The sequence below is a fragment of the Erpetoichthys calabaricus genome, chromosome 6 (assembly GCF_900747795.2).
Source record: "Erpetoichthys calabaricus chromosome 6, fErpCal1.3, whole genome shotgun sequence".
Taxonomy (NCBI): domain Eukaryota; kingdom Metazoa; phylum Chordata; class Cladistia; order Polypteriformes; family Polypteridae; genus Erpetoichthys; species Erpetoichthys calabaricus.
Window position 1 is genome coordinate 36178703 of NC_041399.2, and position 12228 is coordinate 36190930.

A 12228-nucleotide genomic window follows, 5' to 3' on the forward strand; every position below is an offset into this window, starting at 1 on the left:
GAATTACATGTGACTCATTCCTGACCTTTTTATAATAACCAACATTAATAGTATTTATCAACAGCTAGCATCTTCAATACGTACACCATACAATTCTTATTTAAATATTTCAACTGAACCCCCCTTTATCTATTAACTTTTAAATATGCACACTGAAGCTGAAATTTCTCCTATCTATAATAATAAAAGGCAAAGCCCTCACTGACTGACTCACTCACTGACTGACTGACTGACTGACTCATCACTAATTCTCCAACTTCCCGTGTAGGTGGAAGGCTGAAATTTGGCAGGCTCATTCCTTACAGCTTACTTACAAAAGTTAGGCAGGTTTCATTTCGAAATTCAAAGCGTAATGGTCATAACTGGAACATATTTTTTGTCCATGCACTGTAATGGAGGAGGCGGAGTCATGTATCGCGTCATCACGCCTCCTACGTAATCACGTGAACTAAAAACAAGGAAGAGATTTACAGCACGAGTCACACGCGGGAACGAAGGTAAATGACGTTAATTTTTGACTGTCTTTTAATACTGTGTAAGCATACATATTAACACATGTGCAATTAAACGTGTGCATTTACGGGGTGATTTCTCAGGCTTAAAAGCTCACCTTTTATCAAACGCGGGAACAAAGGTAACTGACGTTGTTCACTGTCTTTTAATACTGTGTAACCATACATATTAACACATGTGCAATTAAACGTGTGCATTTACGGGGTGATTTCTCAGGCTTAAAAGCTCGCCTTTTACTAAAAAGGTAAATGCAAAACTATTTTCAATCAGTTTATTGAAACGCTCCCGTTAAGGATTGCAATAACATATTCGCGAGATAAAAGAACGAAGTAGGGGGAAATGGAGGAACAGCCGGAAACAGCGAAGAGCAAAAAATTAATTAAACAATTGAGAACGGAGCGAGTGAAGCATACAAGCATGTTCATAAGGGAAACAAAGCACGGTGTAAAACGTAAGTTTAAATTAAGTTTATAGAAACGCTCCCGCTGCGGATTGCAATAACATATTCGCGAGATAAAAGTTTAATGAGAAGACACGAGGTATAAACGAACCACACGCCGTGGCGCAACGTTAAGGGCAACAGTTTCAACCATTCTATGATCTGCTTCTCGCAACTGAAAGACGGCACATGGCGGATGTTAGCCGACTTGCTGACCGCAACGTTAGGGGCTTCAACTATGGCGCTGACGCCACATCTCAGTGCCAACACTTTGCAGACTGTACTTAAAAGACACGCCCTCCTCACTGGACAGTTAAAAAGACCAATCAAACTAACGATGACATCAAGTATTACCCAATCAAAAGTAGGAAAGGAGGCATCTTCATAAAATGCGTGTGGGATGATTTGCATGACACGCTGCTTTAAAAAAAAAAATGATAAAAAAAATACGGGATAAATCCCGTCCAGTATTGATTCAAAACGGGACGCGCAATTTCATTCTCAAACGCGGCATGATTCCGTATTTTAAAGGACGGGTGGCAACCCTACAGTGCCAGGTAACCACCCATACAATCAGATTGTGATTCAGACTAGGAATGCAATGAATGTAATTACCCCGATCTACATACAAGGCGAAAGTCTTGCAACATTCAAAGATGATGGTTTGGGATAATTAGTACTTATTAAGTACACCATGGCACATAAAAGAGCTTATGAAGCCTTGAACCGAAAAAAGCAAGATCTCAGAGATCGTAAAAAAAAAAAAGGAGGTGATGTCGTTTTACTCGCTGTAGATTTTACTCAAACATTACCAGTTATTCCACGAGGGAGACCAGCAGATGAACTCAACGCGTGTTTAAAATCCATGCTTCTCCCACGCTCGGTTATATGTCGCGTGTTCTCGGGTAGGTACACCAAAAAATGTATACATTTAAGCATGTAATGGGCAAACAAAAAATGAGGTATACCCGAAGGCACTGCAGTAGTAATAATAATAATAATAATAAATTTTATTTATATTGCACTTTATATTTTAGCAATTTAGTACTCAATGTAACTTTACTTCTTAAATGTTAATGTTTTACTGTTTAATAATTTATACGCTTCTTATATATTGTTCAAATTCTTTTATCAAAATACCAGTGACAGCGCAATGCACGATAACATGGAGTGAATACACCATACGCATCTGCCCACGGCCGCCCTGGTGTGCGCAGATAGGAGTTGATTCTAAAATAAAATAAACATAAAAAGAGTAATACAATCATCACCCATAAAGCGGATAGCAGACGTGACGTATTATATGTGTACCAGATTTCAAGTCAATAGGTGAAACGGTTTCCAAGCTACAGGTGATTTAAAATCCTGGACAGACCAACGAAAAGCCACGGTAGCAAATTATAGAAGAAGATTTTACTGTTTAATAATTTATATTTATATGAAATGTGCTTCTTATATATTACTTCATATTCTCATATGATAATGATGTTAATGTTGTTTATATTGATTTCTATGTTATTGTAAGTGCATCTATGTGTGTATATGTATGTATGTATGTATGTATGTGTATATATATATATATATATATATATAATATATATATATATATATATAAAAAATATATATATAAAAAATATATGTGTATATGTATATATAATATATCTGTATATGTGTGTATATGTGTGTGTATATGTGTATATGTATATATATATGACAGCAACACTCATAACAATGACAACACAATTACATTGACAATCATGTTACGTTATTTTTAAAATGTTTCCTTTACTTTTTCATAACCTCTTTAACACACTACTTCTCCACTGCGAAGCGCGGGTATTTTGCTAGTTATTCATAAATCTAGATCTGTCACTTGTCAGCTTGATTCCATGCCTTCTCGACTGGTACACTTAATCTGGATTTGTTTCTTTATACCTTAGTTCATAACTCTAATTTTAAAGAAACCTGATGCTATCTTTGATAATAAATAATTCTTGTCCTATATTCTTGAAAAAGTAGTTGCAGCACATCTTAATGCACATCTCACAGATAACAACCTGCTTGTGATGTTTCAGTGTGGCTTTCTAGTAGTGAAACAGCCTTCCAGCCTTGGTAAAGGCCACTGATGACCTCGTGATGGCTGCTGATGCTCAGCTTTTAACAGTCCTTGTCCTACTTGATCTGAGTACCGCCTTTGATACTGTATCACGCAGTATTTTGTGCAGTCGGTTAGCTGCCATCAGCATTCCTGATACCCCTCTTATTTGGTTTACTTCATACCTGTCTAATCATACTTGCTTGTTCAGCTTAAAAAACTCTCGGTCACAATTGCTCACAGTCACTAGTGGTGTTCCCCAGGAATCTGTGCTTGACCACTTACTGTTTTTCATATATCTACTCCCTTTAGGTGGCATTTTTAAGAAATTTTCAATTTTCATTGTTCTGCAGATGATACTCGGCTCTATACATCTACAAAGCCCAACTCTGCCCTTTCTCCTTCCTGCCTCAATGATTGTGTACTTGAAATAAAATCTTTGTTTTCTTCCTATTTCCTCCAACTCAATAGCCTTAAGACAAAGGTTCTCCTCATCGGCTCTAAGTCTGCTTTATTAAAATCCCTCGGGTTAAGAGTTTGGAGGTTCTCTTTGATAGTATTCTGTCTGTTGGATCCCATATCAGTAATGTTACACGGTCATTTTCTTCATTTCTGTAGCATTGCACGCCTGTGACCCTCCGTCACACTAAATAGCACCACTATCCTTACTCACACTTACGTCACTTGTAATTCTCTTCTCTTTGGTCTTCCATAGAAGCTTCTCCTTAATCCCCAGCTTGTTCACAATTCAGCTGCCCGTATTATAACTCACATCTCTAACATACAACACATCACTCCATCTCTTAAGCAGCTTCACTGGACTCCAGAAAAAATTTGTCATTGGTTTGAAAATCTTTTTACTTTAAAGCACTTCATAGCTTTGTTCCATTTTATCCTCTCGGACCTCATACATGTTTATACCCCCAACTGCACTCCTAGGTCCTCCACATTGTCTGTCTGTCTGTCTGTCTGTCTGTCTATCTATCTATCTATCTACATAACCCCCCCCAAACCCCCCCCCCCCCCCCCCCCCGTACGCCTGATTACCATGGGTTCCAGGACATTTAGGTATACTGATCCTTATCTCTGGAACTCGCTACCACAAAACATTCGGCATATTGATTCCCATTTTCAAACCCTTTTTAAAATCCTGTTTTAAGACTCGCCTGTTCAGATTAGCTTACACTACATGACCTTACGATGTATTCTTATTTGCTTTGTTCATGTTCAGTTCCATAGATATATGTGTATGTGAATGTTTACATGCATGTTTGCTTACTGTTGGTTTTAGGATTTTATTGTTTGTGTGGTGTTTAGAAAGGCAGTTTGAAATAAAATATATTATTATTACATGGGGGTGGCGCAGTGGTGGCACAGTGGTAGCGCTGCTGCCTCGCAGTTAGGAGATGTGGGTTCACTTCCCGAGTCCTCCCTGTGTGGAGTTTGCATGTTCTCCCCGTGTCTGTGTGGGTTTCCTCCCACAGTCCAAAGACATGCAGGTTAGGTGCATTGGTGATTCTAACTTGTGTGTGTGTGTGTGTGTGTGTGTGTCCTGCGGTGGGCTGGCGCCCTGCCTGGGGTTTGTTTCCTGCCTTGTGCCCTGTGCTGGCTGGGATTGGCTCCAGCAGACCCCCGTGACCCTGTGTTAGGATATAGTGGGTTGGATGATGGATGGATGGATTATTGCATGGTTTAGTTGCACCAAGTGTTGTTTTATGTACTTACTTGGCTGTTTATTTTAATAATCTTATATTTGGCAACTAAGTCTCTCGTCAGAAACTTCTATAGGCCTTTGTTCAACTATTCCAGCAGACAGAGCGGAGGACCAGCGAACATGTTTGCGTTTTATCTGTGTCTGTGCCCTGTACAGTCAGAGTGCTGTCCTGATTTTTTTTTGTACATCTGGTATAAGTGCAAGACAGAGGACATAATAAGGTGGAAATTTGTATAAAAATAATATACTAAGTAATATCCAGACTATTAGACAAAAACTAGGCTTATGAAGAAATTTTAATTGAACAATTTATTTTGAAACTACCGTAGATTATATTGGCATTAGCAGCTTAGAAAACCCAGCAGTACACAGTAAGAGAAGAATGCTGCATGTGGTGTGAAGTCATCAGTGGAGTTCCTCGGTTATCTGTGCTTGGATCACATCTCTTCATTAATTTATATTAAATACCAGTACCCTTAATTAGCTAGTAAACTAGTGAAATTTGCAGAAAATCTTAAAACTGTAGGGCCAGGAAATACTAAAGCTAATATCACATTACGGGATTACATTACATTACATTACGTTATGTCAGATTTGCCAACCTCAGTTACTGATCTTGTCACCATACCGTGCCAATTTATCTGACTAAATATTGCTGCCCATGTCACATTTACTGATTGAGTGACCTACGATCTTCTAGCACAGTCATACTTCTCCTTTTTGTGACAACCAATAGCATCCTGCCTGAAGGAGCCAGCATTGTAAAAGGATTAATGGCTTCTAAGAGTTCGGTTGTAATCTTAGCCCTTTTATTTACTGTTCCATTCTGTCATGAATGGTGAAATCCAAAACACCCATTTTTTTCATTCCTTCTCACAGCATTATATGCAGTACTTACATTCATTGGTTGTCCGCTGTCCCGCACACAGAACCCGCCCCATAACTAAAGACAAAATTAAACCTGTTTGAATTTATTCAAGCAAATCGCAGACTGCTTGGAGTGCGTTGCTGAATGTGTCACACTGCTGTCCTGTGAAGCCAGTTGTGTACAGAGGGTTCTATTCAATAAGGGCGCGCACAAAAAGGCGACCTTCAAAAGGGCGACCTCAATTGGGCGCGGAGAATAAAAGCGCACATAAATAAAAGCGAGCTTCAAAAGGACGACCTCAATTGAGCGCCAAATAAAGGAGTGCTTCAAAAGGATGACCTTCGGAGCGAATTAAATTAATTGCCCTTGATTATGCTAATACGCCGCATCTCGAATATCTACGTGGCATTGCACATAATCTACAGCTTCAAGTGTAACTTGCTTTCACCTTTTTATACATTCAATCATTGCCTTAATCTAATTTTCTGTAATTTTGAAAACAACGAAATATAGAGAGCTTTAGAAATAGTTCGTTAGAAGTTCATGCATTAATTAATTGGATGTTTTAATATTCTTGCTTTCACCTTTTTATACGTTCAATCATTGCCTTTATCTAATAAATTTTCTGTAATAATTTTGTTGTGTTTGCCTTTATTCGCTGCGCCCAATTGACGTCACCCTTTTGAAGCGCTCCTTTATTTATGCGCGCAGTTATTCGGCGCTCAATTGAGGTCGCCCTTTTGAAGGTCGCCTTTATGTGTGCACCCTTATTGACGGATACCGTACAGAGAACTGCCTCCGACTCACTAAGTTTATATAAATGAAGGCTGGGACTGAAGATCACTAGAAGTTGTGTAAAGCTGGGGGCAGTGATATTAGACATAAAAATGTAACCAGTGTTTGACAAACTAGTCGTAAAATTTGGATTTTTAGCAGTATCGACTATGACACTAACATTTTCAGCCTTTTTTTCTTAACATCTGCCGTTTTATCATTCTAGGATGTAATAAACTATAGTTTTGTGTATACTGAAAGTCCTTAGTGAAGGTGCAGAAGATTGTCCTGCACTGAGTAATAAAAATCTCCCCCTATGAAGCATTTTAATCTGGGTGTGGGGGATTTTCACATTTTAATTCAGAAAAGTGTAATCGGCTCATCCAGTCTTAAAACTTGAAATGGCAAACATAAATCTCAAATAAAAACCTTTCATATCAGCATAAAATGAATCAATGATATGTTAATAAATGCGAGACAATGTGTAGGAATACATTTGAGTTTCAGTGGCCCATTTGCACAGCTGCTACTGGACTGACCTTCTCATTACTTCATCTTAGTGATGACGACATTAGGCACTCTGGGCTTTCTGTCTCACTGTTTTATTGTTTGCTGTAGGTTGGTATTTTTATCTTTTAATCAATTTGTAATCTTTTTAGAGCACTGCTGAAATATTTATAAATAGAAACTAAAACTTCTTGAAATGTATCAAGATGAATAATAATATGGCTAGCTTGAAATACATCAGAGCCGAGAAACATTGGACAGTGCAGTGTGCTGAGAGAGCAAGTTACCTTCTGTTCTTTGGCATAACTCCACTCATCTGTCTGCTATTACTACGACGGCATCATACGCTACAGCAAATTAAATTGGACTTTGGTGGTTCCACAATGCATATCGCAAAAATTAAAAAAAGGAAATAAAGAATATGGCAATAAAAATGATATTAACAGAGTTTTTTTGGTGGTTGTGTAAACTTTAAAGCTTAATTTTCTGTCAATTCCCTCTTAATTTAAAATGTACTCCTAGGATTATAGTTTTTCAGGAGTTAATTCATTGCACTCCTTCCATGTTGTTATTATTTGACCAAGGTGCTATTTATATATAATCAGCCATGGAGTTTGAGAAGGCTTTTGTCACTTTGCACCTGTAAAAGGGGAAAAAAAGAGAAGATAGAAAGAAGACTGCAGACAAAAAGCTTTTTTTTCTATTTTATTAATTTTATTGTAATCATTCCATACAAATAGATCAATTTATAACCAAACAAATTAAAGACAAATCAAACCCCACCCCTGAGAAGGAGAGCTTAGCTAAAGGAGAATTGCTTAGGGCTTTTTAATAAGACAACAATAAGCAAAGGAAAGGGAGAAATAAATATCTATGTAAATAAGAGATGGAGAAGGGAATTAAATGCGGTAATAGTTATTTCTGTTATTCTAAAATAATATTGATCAGATCCTGCCAGGTTTTGAAAAAATTTTGTACAGATCCTCTGAGAATTTGATTTTTTCCAATTTCAAATAATATAAAACATCGGTTTCCCACTGACTTATCAGAGGAGAGTTAGGATTCTTCCAATTTAACAGAATAAGTCTGCGTGCCAAAAGTGTAGTGAATGCAATCACCGTTTGCTTGTCCTTCTCCAATTCAAGTCCATCTGGAAGGACACCAAACACAGCTGTTAATGGGTTAGGAGGGATTGTGATACTAAGGCTGTCTGAGAGGCACTTAAAAAATTTTGTCCAAAATGATGTTAGTTTGGTGCAGGCCCAGAACATGTGACCCAGTGAGGCAGGAGCTTGGTTGCAGCGTTCGCAGGTTGGCTCTTGCCCTGGAAACATTTTGGACAGTTTTAAGTGAGACAGATGGGCTCGATATATAATTTTTAGTTGAATAATTCTATGCTTTGCACATATGGAGCTCGAGTGAATTCTCTGCTTTGCTACTTTCCACTCCTTTTCTGATATATTAAGAGATCTTCCTCCCAGTGTCCTCTTGGATCTTTGAAAGGTAGGGACTCTAATAAGATTTTATATAATGCAGAAATGGTGTTTGTTTCCTCGGAATTGAGCAGTATTTTTTCCAGCATTGTGGAGGGTGCAAGGTGGGGGAAATCGGGCAATTTCTGTTTAACAAAATTTCTAATTTGAAGATAGTGAAAGAAATGTGTAGCTGGGAGGTTGAATTTTGAGCATAATTGTTCAAAAGATGTAAATATGTTGTCTATATAAAGATCTCTGAGCATTTTAATCCCAAAACTTTTCCAGGTATTAAAAACTGGATATGTTTGCGAGGGTTGAAGGAGGTGGTTTTCTTGCAGAGGTGCCACAGACAAAAAGCTTAACACACCTGATGATGGCCACTCAGCCCAAACATTGTGCCTTAAACGTGATGGAAGTAAACTTGTATGATAAGCTAAGAGTCCGGCATGGGGAGCAGTGGCAGTATGTGCGGCTCACTGAAGCTACTCACTGGGTTGTGTTTAGCCTCCTGTTTCTGAACCACCCAAGGTGAATGAAGAGATGCCTACAGCTTCACTTAATCTTTTCAAGCATGAATTATGAATAGGACTGAGAAGCCCAAGATATAGAAATGTTCTGCTTGTTAAATGTGATTAGTATTTGAAATATTGGAGATTTCAAGTTGCAGCCTGATAGGTGTGTGACTGTACTCTCTGTAATTGTATAATGCATTTAAGGCAAGTTATATGGCTTGTCGATGTAAAATAAAACCTCCAAAATCCTAGCTCTACAAATAGCCCCACTATTCTAAGTTTTATTAAGTGGCATTTGCCTTTCATATTAATAGAAACTGATTCTGAATTACAAATGTATTTATTTTATATTCTGTACTGCTTTCTTAAATGTCTAAATATCAGGTAAGGATGTGTTGGCTGTCTTTGTTGGCGTCTCTCACACACTGCTATGCTGAGACAGGTCAGCGTTACTACAAGTGTTTTAAAGATGAATACACGTCTGTGTATGACCAGCTCTCAAGCTTTTTGTGTCCTTCCAGAAATTACCATTTTTTTTTTTTTTTTTTTTTTTTAATAGGCGCTGCCAAGTCGAGTCCAGCGTCAAAACCCACAACACCTTCATCCAGACCTTCATCTGCTAAAAAGATACCAGCAACTGCACCACCAGCAAAAGGAGAAAAGGAGCTGGAGGCTCAGGTCACTCAGTTAAATGAACAGGTACTGTGCACCTTCATCCAGACTGACTCGCCCGTTTTACAGTATGGAATACTTCCAGGATTTGGGGGTTTGGTTTTGATTGTGAATATCTAAATATATTTACCTTTTCTGTTGGCTTGCAGAAGTTTCACAATATTTTTTTCAACATAACCCAGATAAAACCTCCACCTGATCAGACTTATTGATGATTAATGTCTGGACAGTATAGCAGATACAATGTTAAACTCTGAATCCCAGTTTGAACTTTTGTATGGTATGCTTTATAATGTTGTGAACTTATTTTACTCACTAGGGATGTAATCGAGTAAGTGATGCCAGCCATTATTTGGATAGTAGTAGATAATTTGCTTGTCATAATTTTGTGTGCTTTACTGTGCCGTGTAACTGGAGGATGTAGACCGATTTTGTTTCTTGCTCTCCTTTTCTCCTATAATAGCTTCATGACGTGGGCTCTGTCCACACTAATGTGTTTTTATTTAAAAGAAAAAAAAGCGCATATCTGTGTACATTTTTACCTTTTATCCGCACTTCTCCATCCGTTTTGACCCCTGAAAATGATGACTTTTAAAAATGCTCTCCAGAGTCGTATACCTCTGAAAATGCAGCATCAGTATTTTGGTTTGGACGAGCAAAAACGATCCTCTAATCTGCTTTGATTGGTTCCTGCTCATTTCATGGCCCTCCCTTGATTGGATCTTTTCTATTCTTCTTCTTTCGGCTGCTCCTGTTAGGGGTTGCCACAGCAGATCATCGGTCCACATATGGATTTGGCAAAATTACAACAGCTAATTAATTCCCTGACTGGTCACCCATCATGGAAGAAAACGACACACATTTTATAACAGAAGCAAATATGAAAGAGTTGCTTTCCCATGTGCTTGATGTTCTGTTTACCTGAATGCATTTAAATTTTGTTTATAAGGTTGGAATGCTGCATACATGTGTCAAAAGCCAACTTTTTACCAGTCACAACAGTTTTGCGATAAATCCAGTGGCTGGTGGTGCTACCATTGTAGTGGAACATTCAGAGTTCTGTGAAAATCAGGTTGTAAATAATAATGTTAATAGTCTTAGTCAACATTTATTACTTAAACTTATTCTTTTCATTAAGGAGGAGCTCATTCTGCTGCAAAATTAAATAACTGGGCGCATAATGAAGTGGACGGGTGTAGAATGCAGCCAAGCTCCAAATATCATAGGACAGAGACACAAACGCACAATGCAGTAAAGCAAAGATATAGACATTCACGGAGACACATTTATTTATTGCAAGACACCTCCAATTGCTGTGAACTGCTTATAATCAATTATCTTGTGATTAAACATGGAGTGAACCCCTTTTAATTTGTCACTTTAACATTTGCTTTGTTTTAATTTAATCACAAGAGACCCATTGCCAGATGTGAGGAGACGTGACATGGGGTTGATTCATTCCCATATTTCTTTTTCTATGAATGAGTCCTGCAATCGCTGATAGTTTTAAGAGCACATAAAAACTAATTTTCCTTTTCAATTTGAATTTTTCACTACACAGTTCCTTGAAGGAGTTTGACACCAATTTGTGCATCCCCAGTGTATGCACAGGTGTACGCTATGTACGTTTTCAGACATTTCAGTGTGGACTGGGATCTTTTGGTAAACTGTGTGTGGACGGAGATCATTTCTGTTTAAAGACTTGGTTTTTAAATGAAAATGTGGTAGTGTGGATGCAGCCTCAGTAATAGAAAAGACGTGTTCTTGAAAGAGATGGGCAGATGATTTAATCCAAAACTTCAAGTGTTGTGGTATCACTGCGTATACTGGGTGTCTTCATGGCAGTCTGGCCATAGCACTTCATTAGAATAAAAGTCACAAACATTTTATCGTATGCCCAGAAAACAAAACTGCTTCAAACATCAGAAAGTAAATCAGCAAACTTATTTTTCTGGCCGCTTGTATTTTGCTGCCACGCTGTCCTGCAGCTGGGTTTAGTATGACAGTTACATTTTTAGTAGACATTTTGACTACTAGGCCAGAGAAATCGGATGTGTTTAATGAATGTTTTAACGTACGTTGATTATAAGCATGTCTTACATTGTAATTTGTTTTCATTGTTATCGCAGTGCAAAATAAATAATTAGTTTTAATGTTATAATCACCTAAATAGCTTGTAGTGAACATCACATGAATTGAATTTCCCTCAACCTTCTACAGCCAGATGGCTACAAAGGGAACGTAAAACTTGACTGAAAAGTTTTTGGGTGTGTATTGGAACAGCAGGTATCCATCAAGGCCACACTTTAATATTCCTTTGGTTACAACTTTGTTTTAATAAACCTTTCCCTTTGTGTCTGGTCTATCTTGTACCCTTTGCAGCAATGATAGATTCTGGCCTCCCTCCACCCTGAATCAGATTATAAGGGTTTGAAAATGTTGTGATGTCTGAATAGTTTAGAAACGAAGTGTGTTTTTAAGCCGTCTGTTGCTTTTGACAAATGCAAAGGTTTAATAGGAAGAGAAGGCAACGTGATGCTCGAGGGCTTGAGCTGCGTGTCACACAGTTGTCCCCAGTGTGTGTTGCTGCTGTTTTTGAGTGGATGCCCTCTCCAGAACTGGTTTCCCCTTAGTGGAATAAGGAGATACTGTGTTATTA

General features: G+C 38.0%; 1 protein-coding gene across 5 annotated transcripts in view; it reads left to right on the forward strand.

Moving 5' to 3' along the window:
• The window catches only part of mapre2 (microtubule-associated protein, RP/EB family, member 2), a 129528-nt gene that overhangs the window by 112067 nt on the left and 5233 nt on the right, over positions 1-12228 (forward strand). For all 5 annotated transcript variants that reach the window (XM_028803492.2, XM_028803493.2, XM_051929115.1 and 2 more), the window contains one exon: positions 9457-9596. In XM_028803492.2, coding sequence (XP_028659325.2) covers positions 9457-9596 — 140 coding nt within the window. The remainder of the gene's footprint in view (positions 1-9456; positions 9597-12228) is intronic.